The 19800-nt window shown below is 40.3% G+C and overlaps 1 protein-coding gene across 2 annotated transcripts in view; it reads right to left on the bottom strand.

Moving 5' to 3' along the window:
• PPEF1 (protein phosphatase with EF-hand domain 1) overlaps positions 1–19800 on the bottom strand; it is a 115987-nt gene that overhangs the window by 88888 nt on the left and 7299 nt on the right. The window contains exons 3-4 of one of the 2 annotated variants that reach the window (XM_058658443.1): positions 13971–14058; positions 13654–13716 (exon numbers count right to left, since the gene is read on the bottom strand). In XM_058658443.1, the coding sequence (XP_058514426.1) occupies positions 13654–13716; positions 13971–14016 (109 nt within the window). In that variant the 5' untranslated portion in view covers positions 14017–14058. The remainder of the gene's footprint in view (positions 1–13653; positions 13717–13970; positions 14059–19800) is intronic. The other variant, XM_004597502.3, reaches the window with a different exon arrangement.

Here is a 19800-nt window from a genome sequence, read left to right as displayed (position 1 = left end):
TTTGAATGAGGAGTAATCAAGCAGCTGGCTCTTTTTCTCTATGCTATCATTTCTCCCAGTTAGCACATAAAAATTGAGTTGATTATAACAGGAACAATCTGAGTTCACAAAGCAAGGATCCAGCCACCAATCCCAGAGTCTAGTTTAGTACTTCTGCAGTACACTGAGTCTACCCCAGGACCAAGCCATCTAAGGATTTTTATTTATGAGTTTCTCCGAGGCTCTTGGGTTTCAGAGACTCTCATTTTATTATTTAGCTTTCAGAAAACTCTGGAAAATAAACCTAAAGTCAAGAATCACAGTCTTCCTAGGGAAAAAACACACAGAGCAGCAAGAGAATGGCTTGCTCAATACACAAAGCAAAGAATCAGTAGTGCCATGGCAGAAATCCCAAGTGCTCTCCTCATACCCTGATAGCCAGGTTCACCCGGAAGCCCTGTGTTGTGGGAACCACCCTTGTCAGCTCAGGGATTCTCAGGGGCACCAAGCTCCCTCAGGCTGGTGCAGTGCTATTCCCTGAGCTCTCACTGAGGGCCAGGCAATGTATTAGTTCCTACCATTCTTACCACACTGTGAAGATCAGAGACTGCAGACTTACTAACTTCAATTCAATTAGCCACCAGGTGGAAATGGATAGCAAGGATTTGAATAGGGACCTGATTGACTCTACCGCCCAAACTCTTAACTGCTACAGATCTATTGATCTTTTCCTGTGCCCCAGTTTCTTTCTCTACACAATGATGTATTAGAATAAATGATCACTAAAGGTCTCTTCCACTTTGCATTAGCAACATCAAAGCTAAATAACCAAAATAAGCTTATTATTGTTTCTATAATTAATAATAGAACAAAATATCTACCATATGCTAAGCATCTAATACAAGACATTCTGTCTCCATGACTATTATCATGTCTTTGGTACACATAAGGAAACTGAGTTCAGAAATGCAGTACCTTGTTCACTCACCCAATAACAATTTGCTTAAGTCTATAGCCTGGGTTCTTTTCACTATAGCCAGTTATTTCATTTCCTTATCCATCTGTACCTTTCCTTCCTTCAAAAAATACCTGCCACCATTTATTGAATGCCTGCTATTTGTCCAGCACCACGTAGCCATTTTACATACACTGCCACTTCTACTCCTCTTCTCTCCCATCTCTTCCCATTGCATCCACAGCTGGGGCTCCCACACAATTCTCCAAGGTACCATTGTGTTTGAAAGGCACACAACATGTCCACTGAGCTCTCTCCTCCAAGCAAGTGTGGATATTATGTCTAGACATAATATTAGTTCCCTCTATCTTGTACTTGCTCTCCTTCTCTAAAGGCAGGCAATGGAAGGCTGCTAAGGCCAGCCCCGGTCCTGTTGGCCACTCAGCCATCTCTGGGCTTACATGCCTATGTTTGAGCATGAACACCTTGAATGAAGCTGCTACCTCTCAGCTCCAATTGCACCCTCTCCAGTTGGGGCAGCAATGCTGAGGCTGGCATTCTGCAGAGCATTGCACCTTTGCCAGCTGTTCACTGTTAGGATCTGCTTATAGAAGCAGTAGAGGAGCAGTGGCACACTCCTTCCTGTCCTCTTCCTGTTCCTATTTGTGTAATCTAGTAATTGCTCTTCACCCCCTGCCACAGCAGTTGGTTCCAGAGTACAGTAAGTTCAGCACTGGCAAAACCAGCCTCATGGCAGACCCCAAGACATTGGCCCCCAGATAAGCAGCATTCCTCATCAAAGGTCTGGGTTTCAGTTTGGTAAAACAGTCCAAGTCTGTAAACTGCAATTATTTAATCTTTTCCCTTTGTGTCCTCCACCCTAAGGGAGTGGTAACTTTGCTGTAATTACTATCTCCGAATAATTTAGAGTTCTCCTCTAGTTACCTGGAAATCATCGCATTCCTATCTGACAATTCTTGACCTCCAATTCTCTCTGTTCAAATCACCATACAATTTCTGCTTCCTGGCTAGACACTGCTTCATGAGCTGGCCATCAGGGGAATGGAGAAAAATAGGTTCTCTTTTGACCTCAAGCCTCAACTTCCTGGGTGCTCCAATTCAGGTACTTCCTAGAGAGCTACATTGAGACAGTGAATGCTTGTGGGAGTGGTCAATAGAGTAGACTTTGAGCTATATCTGGCCCTTGTCCCTCAGACAGAGCCCTCAGAAACCTCTTAAGGAAAGGAAAGGAGACAGGCTTGGGCAGGCTTGGGCAGGCTTGGGCAGGCTTGGGCATACCAACATCAGACCTCTAAAAGCTCACATGATGCCTAAGAGCCCACCTTCCCCAGGGAAGCCCTAGCCAGCTGAGGCCCCTCCTCAACAGCAAAAACCTCCCACACAGCAAGAGAGAGAATCCAGATGTGATAGACCCTAGCCAAGGAAGTCCCTGGCTCCCACGCCCCTACCCCCACCTGGTGGTCAGAAGATCTGTGCCATTCAGTTCTGAACTCATTAGACACCTTAGATTGCTGCTGCTTTTGCTGCTTCATTGTACAACAAAGCTTATCTTCCCTGTCCCACTAATTCCATACAGAAAAGAAAATGAAATTACAAAATTATACCTATTGCCATACGACTCCCAAAGGAAGCAACACTACAGACTTAATAAATTACCTGACCAGTTTTTCTGTGCCCAACACAGCTTGTTTTGCTATTTGCTAAGCTATTTTTTTGTTTTGTTTTTTGTTTGGTTTTTAATAGATCCTTTCTCTGGTGGCAATCATTATCATGATATTTTACAAGAAAGCAAATATCCATGTAGGGGTTAGTGAACAAGACAAATAATACATGCAGAGCATTTGTTTTATGCCAACCACTAAACTGGGTGCTGATTTGATTTAATCTTTTCAACAATGCTATGAAGCATTACTATCCTTATTTTATAGATAAGAAACTGAGGCCCAGAAATAATTTGTTTGGGGTTGTATTGTTTGTGACAAAATGCAGTCAAATTCATAGCTCTGTAATTCCAGAACCTGGGCTTGTAACCACTGTGCTGGACAATGCAGTTTGGTTTGGAACCAATCATTAAAAACAATGAGCCAGTATATAAAATAGCACCTCCCTCCCATACCACCCCCCAAACACACACACACACTCCCTATCCTTTTTCTGTTCTATTGATCCTCATGGCACTTTTCACCATCTGACTTTGAGATAGCCACACATTCATGTTAACTGTCTATCTTCCTCTATTGCATAAGCTCTATAAGGACAGGAATTGTATTTGCTGAACTGCCACATCCTCAGGGATCCAGGTACTTGAATCATCTCTTGCTGCCTCCCAGGATGCAGATTAGCATGAAACTTGATTTTCGGAAGCTGAGCGGCTAGGCCTCAAACCAGGTAATCCAGTATTGGATGCCTATGTCCTAGTTAGTGGTTTAACCTGCTGTACTGCAATGCCCACCTCAGTTTTGGTTGTTAAACAGTATTTTGACAGTCACTTTTTAAAAAAGATTTATTTATTTTTATTACAAAGTCAGATATACAGAGAGGAGAGACAGAGAGAGGAAGATCTTCTGTCCGATGATTCACTCCCCAAGTGACTGCAACGGCCGGTGCTGCGCCAATCCGAAGTCGGGAACCTGGAACCTCTTCTGGGTCTCCCACATAGGTGCAGGGTCTCAAAGCCTTGGGCCGTCCTCGACTGCCTTCCCAGGCCACAAGCAGGGAGCTGGATGGGAAGTGGAGCTGCCGGGATTAGAACCGGCGCCCATATGGGATCCCGGTGCGTTCAAGGAGAGGACTTTAGCTGCTAGGCCATGGCGCCGGGCCCGACAGTTACTTTTTAAGGAAGAAGTTTCATAGACTGATAAGACATTTGAAGTCCCTGTTTTGAAATTCTACTGGCAGAAGCCTCCCATGAAAGCAACAGGATGTGTGAATATTTAACGTATCTTTAAGAGGCCATTCATCCTGGAAGGGACCATGGCACAAGTGTGATAGTGCTGATTAGATGGAGCCAAATGAACTGCAAAGTGAATGACTCCTCTAGAGGCAACGGATTTAAGGAAGGAAGAAAAAACATATATTGCTGCAGCTGTGCAAAGCATAATGTGAGGAGAGTGTGGCCTGACTTGGGCTGAGACCACTGGAGTTTTCATTATTACCGTATTTGCTTACAGAGACTGTATATCCGCCATCTACTAGAATATGGGACTGTTCTGGTAAGGCTTCCAACTTCCCTGGAAAATGGCAGCAAATACAAGCCCAAGGCTTGCTTCTTGGGTAGTGCTGTGGTTTGAACAAAACTCAGGTTGCAATTTAATTGACACTATGACAATATTAGCAGGTGGGTCCTTTAAAAGAGACCCTTAAGAAATAGGTTAATGTCCTTGTCATGAGAAGTGGATTAGTTACTGTAGGACTGGATTCCTGATTTTTTGTTTAAGAAGTGTGGCCCCGTTTTTCTCATGCATATGCTCCCTCACCAAGTGATGCCCTCCCCCATGTTATGATGCAAAAAGAAGGCCCTTAGCAGATGCTAGCACCTTGATCTTGACCTTCATCTAGCAGATGAAAACTCCTGGCTCCTAGCTTCAGTAAACTTGTTTATAAATTACTCAACTATGGTATCCTAGTATAGCAGCAGGAACCAGACTAAGATGTGTAGCAAGCAAACAGCTTACCAGGCTAGCTCATCCCAGAAAACAAGAACACACACACACACACAACACACACACAGTCCTCGGCCCTAGAAAGCATGTATTTTTCATTTCTGAAGATTTACTTGAGAGGGGCTGGTATTTGAAAATATTGCAAGTGCATGGAAATTGTAAGAAGAGTACAATTGTGAATATTTTGTTGTATGTGCGGTCTCTCTGCACACATTATTCTGTCTCCCTTATTCTGGAATAACTCCTCAGCTTTCCCTTCTTTTAACTGATGCTCAAATTTTCAGAGTATAAGCCAGTTATTTGTAAAATTTCAGTTTGGATCTGCCAGGTATTTAATTATAATTAAGTCCAAGTTATGAATTTGGGTAGGATAAGTGACACATTCTTCTCAATATATTACATCAGGAGGCACATGATGCTAATGATCTTAATACAGCTGATGTTGGATCACTTAGTGAATGATGCCCCATGGAAATTCTATACTACAGAAGAATTTTCTTTTTATTTATAATTAATAAACCATATTCAAGAACATGCTTTGAGACCATATAAATATTCTATTCTCCAAAAACACTAATAATTTTTACTTAGAGAATCTACATCTATGGTAGTTGCAAATGGTCACTCTTCAATTCATTTCAGTACATTTATTAGAATTTGGATTTTTTGGGCATGGCTCAATAGCCTAGCAGCTAAAGTCCTTGCCTTGAACGCACCGGGATCCCAAATGGGTGCTGGTTCTAATCCTGGCAGTCCCACTTCCATCCAGCTCCCTGCTTATGGCCTGGGAAAGCAGTGGAGGACGGCCCAAAGCTTTGGGACCCTGCACCCATATGAGAGTCCTGGAAGAAGCTCCTGGCTCCTGGCTTCGGATTGGTTCAGCTTCAGCCGTTGCGGCCATTTGAGGAATGAACCACTGGACGGAAGATCTTCCTCTCTGTTTCTCCTCCTCTCTGTATATCTGACTTTGTAATAAAAATAAATAAATATTAAACAAAAAAAATCTGGATTTTTAAACCCCTCATCTTAAGCCCTATTTTATTCAAAAGGGCAATGGAACAACACAAGAATCACCTAAATCTATCTACCTTACACAAAGTTTACACCATTAGTTCAGGAAAACAAAATTTCATCTATACAATATCAAAATAGAACAAGTCAGTAAACACTCAGAGCAGGGGGATAAGTTTACATTAACTGTGACTGCTTCATCGTAACTTTTTGGCCAGTTTTCTAAAAGATTCATTATTATAAATATTTCAATTAAAAAATACATTCTTAAGCATGTAGAAGATAATTTAGCAATGTGAAAGCATTACTATCCTTTTAAATTATCTCATATGAAATATATTCTATTCAACAATACAATCATGACCTTTAATCCTAATTCAGGAAAAAATTAAAAATCTTCACTGCAAATCAATTTTATGTCACTTTTCTTCATTACTAATTTGAGTTACATCGCCATACCCATTTATTCAAGGTCAAACACAGCATTCAATTTTTGTCCTTTGCAGCTGCTAAAAAGCTAACACACTATAAAGCCATAATCATATAATACAAGTATCCTGATTATGGGAAATAACTAACGATTGAGGTCAAGGTGTTGCTCTTTCTTGCAGTGAGTCAAAATGTGTCTCTCTTTAACAGGATTTTCTAACAATTAATGGGATCCAACTATAAAGTTGCTTCCTTATGAGTTGGCTAGTGAAGGCTGAAAGCAAGTAATTGGAGAGTTGGAACTCAGTATCATCTAAGTAGTATTTTCTGCTTTCAACAGACTCACAATTCCAGAATGGATATCTAAATAGCCATTGGCCGAGTCTCAAAATACCTGAAAATTTTTCAAGCAAAAGAGTAATCACAGAGCAAATAAGGAGAAAGGTGAAGATGCATTTAGTTGGTGAACAGAATAAAAATGTTTATGTGTTTTGCTTGTTTCACACAAGCAATGTGTTTGCAGTATCAATACTATACAGATATCTAGGCCAACCTAACTTATCAAAACGTGAATAATTAACAAAGAATTGTTGTTACAAGGAAGAAGTTGTTCTCCTTTTACAAAGAAAAGTACTTATTTACAACGATTCGCAATCAGCCAGGAATCATAGTACAAAACGTGGGATCACAATAAAGATTTGGCAGTCGTGGGGCTGGCTCGGTGGCAGAGCAGCTAATCCTCAGCCTGTGGTGCCACATCCCATATGGGCAGTGGTTTGAGTTCTGGCTGCTCTACTTCCCATCCAGCTCTCTGCTTATGGCCTAGGAAAGCAGTAGAAGAAACACCAAGGCCTTGGTCCCTACACCCACATGGGAGATCAGATGAAAACTCCTGGCTCCTAGCTTCAGACCAGTCCATCTCTGTCGCAACCACTTGAGGAGTGTACCAGCAAATGAAGAGTTTTCTCTCTCTCTGTGTATTTAAAAAAAAATACTTGAAATCTTGACACACTGGTTTTAATTAAAAGTTGGGGGTGGGGAATGGAGTCCACACAATTGGTTTAAGTAGAAGTCTAAAAGACAAACCAGGAGAATGTTTTCATTGAGATCAAGGACAATGAGTATTTTAAGAAGGGAGAGTGCAGGCATGCTAAGTACTACCAAGAAGTAGAGCAAATGAGCACTATGAATGTTCCACTGTGCCTCAAGGTTATGCAAGAACCTATCTGATCATTTTTCCCTGAGCTGGGGGCTAGATGAGGAACAAGGAGGCAGTGGTGGGGAAGTTCCTTTCAGGAGCAAGCTTGGAATAGAGAAGGGAAAACAGGAGGGGCAACCAAAGAGATTTTTTTTCAAAAAGAGAAGAAAAATGCTGTTGCAAAGGACAATGGGGGAAATTTTGAATATAAGGTGTTAGATAAAGTTATGTTATCTATGCTCAATGTCTTTGTTATGATCTGGTATTGTTTTACACAAGAGAAGAGCCCTCTTCTTAGGAAATTGTATTGAAGTACATAGAGGTTGATGTCATAGGCCTACAACTTGTTTTCAAATGGAGAAGCAAAGGAGGAGAGAGAGGGAAAGACAGAAAGGATGGTGAATTATCAACAACTGGTAAATGGAAGTAAAGGGAAAACAGGAGTTCACTAAACTGCACAATCCTATCATTTCCTCCATAGATATGTAATTTTCAAGAGTAAGACATTTTTGAGGAGACAACAAACAAAAAATAACAAACAAAATTGTGTGAGGAAAATAATATATGTATATCTAAACAAAAAAAAGAAAGAAAAAAGAGGAAAGGCACTTGAGTATGTCAATATATAGAACATACAAATAGAAGAGAATGACAATGCACTTTGTAGGAAAGGTAATGTAAGGCAATGGTTAAGCATCTGGGAACACCCAGAATGAGTCTTGCTTCCTGATAATGTGCCTGAAAGGCAGTGGATGACGACAGCCCATGTACTAGGGTTCCTGTAACCTTCATGGTACATTGGGGAGTTCCTGGCTCCTGGCTTGGCTCAGTCCTAGCTTTCACACAGCTATTTGGGGAGTGAATCATGAAATACTCCCCCCCACACATACACACCTCTGTTCTATGACTCTGCCTTCCAAATGAGGGGGTCCTGGCTCCCAGTGATGCCCTAAGCACCCCATAGTGCCAGGAAGACTGTTGATGGTAATTAGAACCAAGGATCTTGCAGGAAGCAAAAAGCAAGCAGAATGGCAAGAGGCCCTCTAGAATTTGATAAAATTCTTTAGGAAACACTGAAAAGGAAGGAAACAATAGTATTCATTATTTTTCCATGACGGTTCCAAATTAAAATATATATCACTGTGAAGGAAGGTTCAACTGTGAGGTGTAGGGGTGGAGGCCACAGGACTGAGAGAGTCAGAGGAAAGCTCTAAAGCAGCCATGAATGCTTGATTAGATTGTCAGCGACTAAGTTAATTTGATGTTTTACCAATAGTCCTACCAAGAGTTAAACATGTGCTTGCTATTTAGTATTTTTTTTAATTCTTAAATAAAAATAGAAAACAAGCACTTTGGGTAAGAACAGTCTCCATCAAAGACATGTTTTGTTTGGTATAGCTTAAGCATTAAACTTTAAAATCAAAAAGGCATAGATAGCTTTTGTCAGCTCCTTAGCACTTAGACAAATTGAATAAATGCATTTCAAGTGGTCTCTAGAGAAGAAATAAAATATTCCAGTCTTCTCAAAGTGATAAACAAGAGGTAAAAAGGCAATATATTACTAATTGAAAATTGACTGACATATTTAAGTGCAAAGTGAGATTCAGGAGATTGAAGTTACAAAGTTTAATGTCTGTAATGTTGGGTAAATCTCAATTCTCCAAGTCAGGGGAGTGAGTGTATGCATAAGGTTGCATTTGAGAATTTGCCAATCTGGTTCCAATTCAGGCTGAGCATCAACTAGTACGTAACTTTGGACAGTTCTCTGTAAGTCAAAAGTTTCCTCATCTGTAAAAGGAAACTGATCCAAGCTTCCTCCAAGAGTTTTGGTGAGAAATAATGAACATAGCAGGCACTCAATAAACAGTAACACAAAATCAATACTGCTTCTCTACATGAAAAGTGGAAATCCCTGAGGAAGGGGATAGTCTTAATTTTGTAAAGATTTATTTTTGTATTTAAAAGTCAGAAGAGAAAGAGAGAAAGAGAGAGAAACAAAGACCTTTCTGTCACTGCTTCACTCCCCAAATGCCCACAATAGGAAGAGGAAGGCCAAGATAAAGCCATGAGCCAGGAACTCTATCCAGGCTTTCCATCTAGGTGGCTGGAACTCAAGATCTTGGGCCATTATTTACTGCCTTCCTACAGCATCAGCAGGAAGCTGGATCAGAAGTACAGAGTAGCTGGCACTTGAATGAGGCACTCCAGTATGGAATGCAGACATCCTGTGCTATGCCACAACACTGACCCCAACAGTCCCAATTTATATATGGTTTTATCTTAAACTACCATGACACCCGAGGACCAGAGTTCTGTGGTAGAAGTGAACCACCAAGCAGGGGGAAAAATTGCTTAACACTGGTCAGACCACTAGAAACAGGAAACAAGCTCTCCTTGACTGTCAGTTACTAGCTGTGCATTCTCCAGCCAAACATTTCAGCTCTCAAAGTCTTACTTTTCTTTTTTAAAATTTGAGAACAATCCTTCACAAGGCTGTGAAGCTCCAAAATGTGTGAAATGGTCTGGCCAACTATAGAAGCCCTCTACAATTAAAGATACTTTGTATTAAGGAAGTTAAATAAAAACTTGGTTCTCCCTACCCTTCTAGGCAGGAACACTAGGAGGCAGCATAAAAGGGTGTAATGATTGACAGCAAAAAGAAAAAAAGGGAGGGGGAGTAGTTGGGAACTTCACAGAGTGAGTTCAAATCTCATGTCTGGCAGCTGTAGTTTGTACTCCCTTGACAAGCACTTGGCTCGCTGTGCGTGAGCTGCTTTAGCCATATAACAGGAATAATAGCACTTCACTCAGGTCTAGTGCAGGGATTAAATAAATGTAGCATATGTTGTACATTCTCCAGAATACAGTTAGTAAACAAGAAATAATAGCTATAATTTTCTATCAAGAGCTTTCAAAATATTCATAGCCCCTTTACATAGCCATTTCAGATCTAATCACCTGATTATAGGAATAATCCAAAATAAGCAAATAGTTTTGCAAAAAGAAATTCCTTAGAGAGTTATTTATGTTAGTTTTTAAAAGGTTCAACATTCTGAGGATAATTAAGTATATTATGGCCTATCCACTAAAAGAAATGAAAAAATGTTTACATAGCAATCACATTTTAGGCTATAAAAATTAATATTAAGGATGATCACAAATCTGCACTCTGGGCTCGGCAGCGTGGCCTAGTGGCTAAGGTCCTCGCCTTGATCCCATATGGCTGCTGGTTCTAATCCCGGCAGCTCCACTTCCTCTCTATCTCTCCTCCTCTCAGTATATCTGACTTTGTAATAAAAATAAAATAAATCTTTAACAAATCTGCACTCTATCATTAAAAAGTGGGGGAAATTATGAGAATGTTAACAGGTGTTAGTGCTGCATAGTGGAACAATGATGAATTATTATTCCAACTGTCTTTAATATTTCCCAAAATTTCTGAATGAGCAAAAATCCACATGCATAAAATATCTTTGGATAAATGTACATAAACACCATTGTATCTGCTTTATGATGAAATCATGACAAACCTTTACTGATGTATTCAACTAGAGATAAGGGAATTTTTTTAAAGGAATGTTAAGGGAATACTCTGAAGAAGTACATGCTAGCTAATTAGAAATGTAATAGAAATTCCCAGTGCACAAACTACTGAAGATGACTCAGAAAAAAAATAGAAAATATAACTAGATCTACAACAAGTAAGGACTTAAAATAACTAAAATCAAAAATACTGTCCACAAAGGAAATTCCCAGCCCTGACAGTTTCGCCAATAAATTCTACCAAACACTTAAAAACTGACACCAGTTAATCCTAAACTCTTTTTAACTCATGAAGGTCAGCATTATCCAGATGTCAAAACCAGATGAAGACAAAGCAAGCAAAGAATCTATGTTCTCTATCAATATTGTAATTTCTTTTGCATATTGATGCAAGGAATACAAACGCAAAATTCCCCTACAAAATACTAGCAAACTAAATGCAAGCAGCAAGATCTAAATTATATAACACACCAAGATCAAATGGGATTTATTTCAGGCATGAAAAAGGTAATCTACATAGAAATTCAACCGATGTAGTTACATCATATCATAAAACATGTCATTATAAAGGAATGGACAAAAATAACATGATCATCTCAAAAACTGAATACTACTTCATAAAAAATTTTTGTAAAACATTAGAATAGGATAAAATTTTCTCAATTTGAGGAAGAGCATATATGCAAAAGTCACTACAGTTATTATACTTAACTGTGAAAGACTGAATGCTTTTCAGTTGCTATCAATGACCCAGGAATTCCACTCCTATGTATATCCCCAAGAGAAAATACATGTTCACACAATAACTCATATATGAATGTTGATAGCAGCATTGTTCATAATAGCAAAAAAATGGAAACAATTCAAATTCCATCAATTGATGCTTGGTTAAAGATAACATAGCATATTCGTATAATGGTATATTATTCAACAATAAAAAGGAATGGGGGTTAGCATTGTGGAACAGCAGAAGGTTCAGCCACTACCCGCAATGCCAGCCTCTCATATGAGGACCAATTTGAGCCCTAGATGCTCTTTTCTTACCCAGCTCCCAGCTAATGTGCCTGGAAAGTCAGTGAAAGATAGCCCAAGTACTTGCGTACCTGCTACTCATGCAGGAGACCTGAATGAAGGTCTAGGCTCCTGGCTTTGGCTTGCCCTAGCCCTTACTGATGCATTCATTTGGGGAGTGAACCAGCAAATGCAAGTATGTACATATTCTCTTGCACACTCTTTCCCCTCTTCCACTCAAAGAAATAGAGATACTTGAAGAAAACAAAAAGCAATTAAGTACTATTATGTACTTCAACATGGACAGAGCCAGACACAAGAGCACATGATATATGATATATGATATATGATTCTATGATTCTATGATGTATGTAAATAAATCCAAGAGACAGAATGCAAACTGGGTGTTACCAGTGGGTGGAGGAAGACAGAAGTAGAGAGAAACTATTTGACAACTAAGGATTTGGCTTTAGAGTTGATGAAAATGTTTTGGAACTATGTGGTTGTACAACAATGTGAATGACTCAGATACTACTTTGTTGTTCACTTTACCATGCTTAATCAATTGCTATGTGATTTTCACTTCACTAAATTATTTTTTTTAAAAAAGCAATACTTTAAAAAAGCTAATACTTCCATTGACATGTAACATTTCTAAAACAGAGAATTTACTTTCACAAGTTGGCAATAGCCTTTTGGCTCAAACTTAAGACATTCGGCCAAATTTAAACAGTTTGGATAATCATAAACAAAAAAAAAATGCTGTCTTCACTTTCTGCTTACACAGTATTGCTATGGAATTAGTTCAGCTGAAACTTTGAAAAGATTCTTCTCATGGCATGCTTAAAGATTTGTAAGAAGGGTCAGCATTGTGGCTTAGCAAGTAAAACAACAGCCTGCAGTGCCAGCATTCTATATGGGCATCACTTTATGTCCTGGCAGCTCTACTTCATATCCAGCTCCCTCTAAAGACCTGGGAAAAGCAGCAAAAGACAGCCCAAGAACTTGGTCCCCCACTATCCACATGGGTAGACCTAGAAGTTCCTAGCCCCTAGCTTCAGCCTGGTCCAGCTTTGGCTGTTGTGACCATTTGTGGAGTGAACCAGCAGATGAGCAATCTATCTCCCTCTTTCTCTGTAACTCTGACCTTCAAAATAAATAAAATCTTTATGAAAAATTGAACGCATTGATATACCTCCCATGTCCCCTCCTCCATTCAGAAATTAGCTTGCTAGCCCATCAGCACAATTCAGCTGGGATTGAGAACACTGGTTCCCAAGGGAAAACATTACAGACTAATTGTATGTCCTAACCCCTCTATCATAGGCCTTAATAAACCTCCACAACAGGCACGTGGCACAGAAAAGGGAACATTATCTATAACCTCTATAACAAAAGAATAGAGTTGCAGAATAAATTAGCCATATAATTGTCCTAGTTTTATGTGTTTTTATTTTAACTTGCTGGTAGAATCTATGCCCATAAACATTCAAGTGAGTTTTAGCTAGACCCCAGTAACCATGAGAAAACCCAGTGTAAAACAAACTAAGGAAATATTTAAGCCCCTAGGTATATGAGGGTACAGAGAAGCATGCCATCTATTTGGAAAGCAGGCACTTTTCTTGGGAACAGATGATCCAGCATTCTTCTAATGAACCAAGTATTCTTCCTAGAACAGTTTAAAAACATGAGGCAAATCTTCTAAAGTAGTGTGTTGCATAGCTACAAAAGTAAATAAATCATTGAGTTACCAAATCCAATAAAAATTCAATGACACTGCTAACTGTCACATAGGTATGGATATGGCTACTTATAAGAACACTGAAGAAACAGATATATATTACCATTTCTTTCTTGTTTTGTGCCACTGCATTTTGAATTGAGACTTAATGCTGGTGTGCTTTCAACTGAAATTAAATCAAACATAAGATATCTCTTAGATAATATTTTATAATATTTCCTAAAGTCAAGGCTATATCGTCCTAAAGGTCATCTCCCGTGTTCCCCCAGTGGTTCACCTTCATTATAAGCAAGGATTCCTTGCACAGAATCCCCCAGGGCAGCTGGAGCAGCATGGCAGTAAAAACAGGAAGGGGAGATCGTGAATCTGACTCATTTGCTCCTTCTCATTCATAAACACAGGCATCTTTCCAGCACTCACCTTTGTGAGATGTCTCTTCTATTGGTGAAGAACTTTCACAGCCCATGACTAAATCTTGTATCTTCACTCACGAATTGAAATTCTGCGTCTACGATAGAATAGGAAAAATCCCTTGGTTTATGCCGTGAGCAGACACTCTTAGCTGATCCCCTTCAGTTGTGGATACTAAGGAGAAATATCCAGGAGGAAGGGAAGGGAGGCATTGGTTAACAGTGTGGAAGGTAAGGGGCTATGCAGCGGGACCCATTTTACACTTCTTCCGAATACTGTTCAGCATGTGACCTGGAAGGTGATCAGACACCATTAGACACCCGATTATGCTCCCACACCAGAGCAGCAGCTACAGAGTAGCTGGAAATTGCTTTTTGTGCCACACATAGTTTCCCCCATGTCAGGGTCAGATCAAACTCTGTACAAAATTAAGAATTTTTAAAAATGAAAAGAAAATGTGAAATGTAAGAGTGTATGATTTTCTAATGGACATATAGGAAATGGGATACGGAGCTGACCTCATTTAACCATCTTGCTTTTAGATTCAAAGTAATTTCAATTATCTGGGCTTTAGAAAAATACAGATTGGAGAGTAACTATGCAACAAAACATTTAAAAAACCATGCCAAAATTCAAAACCACAGTGAGTTCTTTGATAATATTTCTCAGAATAAATTGGGGTGCCTGTTTGTACAAACAGGAGGCTTAAGATCTCCCTGTATGTTTACGAGTCAATCTGGGAGAGAAACTTTTCCGGTCTCTCAAGTCGACTCCTGTGCTCACTAGGCCTTCTGAGAGTTCTCTTCCACAACTACGTGGTGGGAATTTTCAGTCTTTCCTGTAATATCCTGACTGCTCTATCACTTTGGGGGGGTGATATCTTCTTTATTATGTGATGCTCCAAACCAGCCTGCTCTAATATATTTACATTTCTCAATGGCAACAAAGTCAGAGGACAACTGACTCTAGATTCTATCTGATGCATCTGTTTTTCTATTATTGCTATACTAAAAACCACAACATTTTTGAACTGAACTAAAGAAAGAACTAAATGAGCAAGATATTTGAGCTATAATAACCTTAATGAAAAGACTTTCTGATCAAAGTTGGGTCTGAGTCTCTTATGTATTCAATTACTTAACCCTCCTAAACTTTGAGTAATTTCTAAATTTGAGAGACATTTATCGCATACCATTTTTCTCTATATCGTGGATAAGTCATGTTAACAAGGTTGGGCCCAAGAGCACAGCGAGGCTTCTGGCATTCCAAAGCAGGGTCTCCGCAGGCTCATCACATTCACACTCTAAGTGTACTGGTGCCTAGGTTGTAAACTCAACTATCCCACCTCTTATTTCTCTATGAGATATCCTGGAAAATTTCACTAAATCTTTTAATTAAATTGTGACATATTTTAATACCTTAATATTCCAGGTCAACAAAAGAAGGAGAATAGCTAGAAGAAAAGGAGGAAATGGAGGTAGGGGGTTCTAAAGGGAAGAAGGGAAAGAGAAAAAAAAAAGTTTAGTATGATTTTTAAGAACAGAATCATAAAAGTTTAAAGGTGAGACCTTTAAAATTACCTAGTATGAAGTTACTTCAAAAAACTCATATAAACTTGAATTTAAAAATAAAGTTGTTTTGCTGAAAACATTTTTAAGTCATATCACTGTTTTCATAATATATATTTCCCATGGATTTTCAGAGGATCTCCTGAATACATGCTTTCACATTTCTTCGAACTAAAGTATACTTATCTTTCAATTCCATTTTCCATAAACTTCTTTTTTGAAAAGTCAGATATACAGAAGAGGAGAGACAGAGAAGATCTTCCATCCATTGATTCACTCCTCAAGCGGCCTTATCTTTCAATTCCATTTTCCATAAACTTCTTTTTTGAAAAGTCAGATATACAGAAGAGGAGAGACAGAGAAGATCTTCCATCCATTGATTCACTCCTCAAGCGGCCGCAATGGCCAGAGCTGTGCTAGTCCGAAGCCAGGACTCCGGAGCCTCTTCCAGGTCTCCCACACGGGTGCAGGGTCCCAAAGCTTTGGGCCGCCCCCGACTGCTTTCCCAGGTCACAAGCAGGGAGCTGGATGGGAAGCGGGACTGATGGGATTAGAACCAACACCCATATGGGAATCTTTCACATGCAAAGTGAGGACTTTAGATGCTAGGCTATCATGCCAGGCCCTTCCATAAACTTTTTGAAGTATCCTTGCATTTATACAAAGTGCAGGGAAGTTAAGCAACTTGCTTAAAACCACACGGACTAGGGTTTGTCAAATGTTACTTCATGTTAGAATCGACTTGGGAGCTTTGAAAACTCCCAATACTTACCTTGTGTTTCATCATGCCAGAAGCTCTGAGGGCTTAAAAAATACTGATGCTGTGTCCCACCCCCAGAGATGCTAAGGTTCTGGGTATTGGGTGGGGTGCTGAACACCAAGATGTTTTTCAAATTCTCCCAGATGATTCTAACAGGCAGCAAAATGTGACAATCTCTCAGAAGGATGAATGATGACACTTGGGGATCCTCACAGCTTCCTAGAAGTGCTCTCACTCCACCAAGCGGCAGCCACATTTCCCAGAAATCAAGTCAGGGTTATAAGCCTGTGACTGCTGGCACCCACTCTTCCCTCAGTTTTGAAGTTAGGGCACTATTGACCCATCTCTATCCTTATCCTCGGGAGTTTCTCAAAGGCCATCTGTGGCACCAAGGAAAACATATCTGCTGGCCCCTTCATCACCCTTTGAAATGACTCATCCAATCCTGGCCCCATTCTCCAAGTGCTGAGATCAGTACTCTCTGAACTGAGTATCCTCAAGACTCATAATGGCGGCAGTTAAAAAGCAGACACCTGGGGCCAGCACTGTGGCACCACATGTTAGACTTCTACCTGAAATACCAGCATCCAGCGCAAGTGCTGGTTGGAGTCCCACTGCTTTACTTGCAATCCAATTCACTACTACTGTTCTTGGAAAAGCAATGGAAGATGGTCCAAGCGATTGGGCTCCTGCACACCATGTGAGAGACCCAGATGGAGTTGCAGGCTCCTGCCTCTGGCCTGGCCCAGCCCTAGCGCTTGCAGCTGTATCGAGAATGAACAATGGAGGCTCTCTCTGTGTGTCTCTCCCTCCTTCACTGTACTCTGTCTTTCAAATAAATGAACCTTTCTAAAAATATATAGACACCTAGGATTCCCACATAATCCTCACATTAAAACAACAATCAGGGGCCTGAAAATCTGCATTTAAAGTGTACTTCTCAGGGGACTTTGACACATGCAGTCCCCACATCTCAGTTTGAGAAACACTGCTTTCCAACAGTGTCCCCATCTCCCTTGGGCTTTGTTCCGCCCTTTTGCTATTTTTGTTTTCAACTAATTTTTACGAATACCTGAGAGGTTGGGCATTGAATTGGCAACAAACACTGATTAGACAACAGAAGTGACATGTTTCAATCTCAATTTTCTTCTTCCAGAAATATAAAGCAAAGTCTCTCCAAACACATTTGAATCTCAGCCACTTCTTGATTCATTACACAACAAACAAAATACTACATACAAGATTTTCTGGGAACCAAAAACATGAAATTTCAATATTTCTCATAGACCGTTAACTCCAGGCACGACTGTCTTTCCCAATACGCTTTGCATCTCTGACACCTACACATTGGCTTTCATATAGAAAGTATTTGACAAATGCTAAAGGAATGAATGAATAAAGGAATAAATGTTTGGTCTTTTTTGTTTGTTTTAAGACATTTATTTTTATTGTGAAGTCAGATATACAGAGAGGAGGCGAGACAGAGAAAAAGATCTTCGTCTGTCACAAGAGCCAGACCTGAGCCAATCTAAAGCCAGGAGCCAGGAACTTCTTCCGAGTTTCCCACACTGGTGCAGGGTCGCAAGGCTTTGGGCCTTCCTCAACTGGTTTCCCAGACCACAAGCAGGGAGCTGGATGGGAAGTGGGGCTGCCAGGATTAGCACCGGTTCTCATATGGAATCCCAGCATGTGCAAAGCAAGGACTTTAACCACTAGGTTACTGCACTGGGTCCCAGGAATAACTATTTTTAAGCCGTTAAAAAATAATTGTTAGATGTTATTATTGGGGTACTATGTTACATCCATTACATGGCAGTTGCTGATCAAAAAGTCTTTTATTAAATCAGAAAACAAGTAGTGGTTATGTATGTATTCTATTTAAAAAAACATGATGCAAAGAAATAATTGTTCTAGAATTCTTCAGCTGACTAGAATAAATAATTGGCAATTGAAATTTTTACATTATTAAATAGTTATTGTAAAATTATTTTAGATGTTCTTTCTATGACAAGTAACAGGTTTTTTTAAGAGTCAGTACTTTTAAATTCTCATCAAAATACGAGCCTATTAAAGCAAGGTGCTGGGCCCGGCGGCATGGCCTAGCGGCTAAAAGTCCTCGCCTTGAAAGCCCCGGGATCCCATATGGGCGCCAGTTCTAATCCCGGCAGCTCCACTTCCCATCCAGCTCCCTGCTTGTGGCCTGGGAAAGCGGTCGAGGACGGCCCAAAGCTTTGGGACCCTGCACCCGCGTGGGAGACCCGGAAGAGGTTCCTGGTCCCGGCATCGGATTGGCGCGTACCGGCCCGTTGCGGTTCACTTGGGGAGTGAAACATCGGATGGAAGATCTTCCTCTCTGTCTCTCCTCCTCTCTGTATATCCGGCTTTAAAATAATAATAAAATCTTTTTAAAAAAAAAAAAAAAGCAAGGTGCAACTTACCATTCCCACAGGCATTCCAACCTGAAGGCAGAGGAAGAAGCACAATTGTAAGCAGTGTTTGTTGTGTCTGTAAAGCTCATCTAGCTGATTGGGAGATTTTCCACTGTTTGGTCAAACCTAAGCTTCTTCCACTGCCCATGCTCAGCTAGCATGAGGAAAACGCTCAGTATACTCAAGATGTCCCTAGAGAAGTCACAATTTAGGGCCTAAAAACAATTCCCAGATTTGCACAGAGCCCTGGTCAGCTGCAGTACTGGGGTGGCTCTTGTCAGAAAGCAGCCTGAAATCAAACCCCTTCCAATATATATACTAAGGATAGTTCTAAAGAGTAAACAAAAAAGTGACTCGTCATTGGCACTCATATACAGTCTGCAAAAGTAGAGGTTTCCTCTAAAAGTTTTGCAGTGGTTGTGTGTGTGTATGTGTATGTGTGCATGTGTTTTGGGGTAGGGGAAGAACAAGAGAATGGAACTGTTTGATGTCTAGTTCTTTTCATCCTAACCATTTTTGATTTTCAAAGCTGAAACAAAGGAATGAACAAGATAGCCCTTGGTACCAGCCTAACCTCTGCCACCAAACACCATCCAATTGCCAACTCAGCCTCCCCAAGCTCTCATTCATTTGTGGCATTATTTTATTTCAAAATACATCTTTATCCAACTCGTACACTTTGGCTCAGCTACGCTGATCAAGACCCACCCCTACACCCCAGATGTCAGTTGGGTGATTCTCCATGCTACAAATTTAGCCTTTGCTAGAAATATCTGCTTTTGTGAGAAGTTCCTCACCAAGCCCTGGCCCTAAGGAATTCAAATCTGGAACCCATAATCACTCAGCTGGCACCAAGCCCATCACCCTCACCACAGTAGCAATTAAGTAGGCAAACCCAATTCTTCCATCTCGTTCTAGAGGTCCCTTCTGCCAATTCCCAGAACACTACATTATTTCCTTGGGTCTCAGGTCCTCATTTTTTTTGGGGGGGTGGCGACGGAGGGGAAGGACACTTACATGAATAAGGAAAGGTCTTTAAGACTGAACTGGAGTCTTCTTGGGTCTCATCAGATGAAAAGCTA

Source organism: Ochotona princeps, chromosome X, assembly GCF_030435755.1.
Source record: "Ochotona princeps isolate mOchPri1 chromosome X, mOchPri1.hap1, whole genome shotgun sequence".
Taxonomy (NCBI): Eukaryota; Metazoa; Chordata; class Mammalia; order Lagomorpha; family Ochotonidae; genus Ochotona; species Ochotona princeps.
Note: the sequence above shows the minus strand (reverse complement) of the source record. Positions and strands in the feature narration are given on the sequence as shown.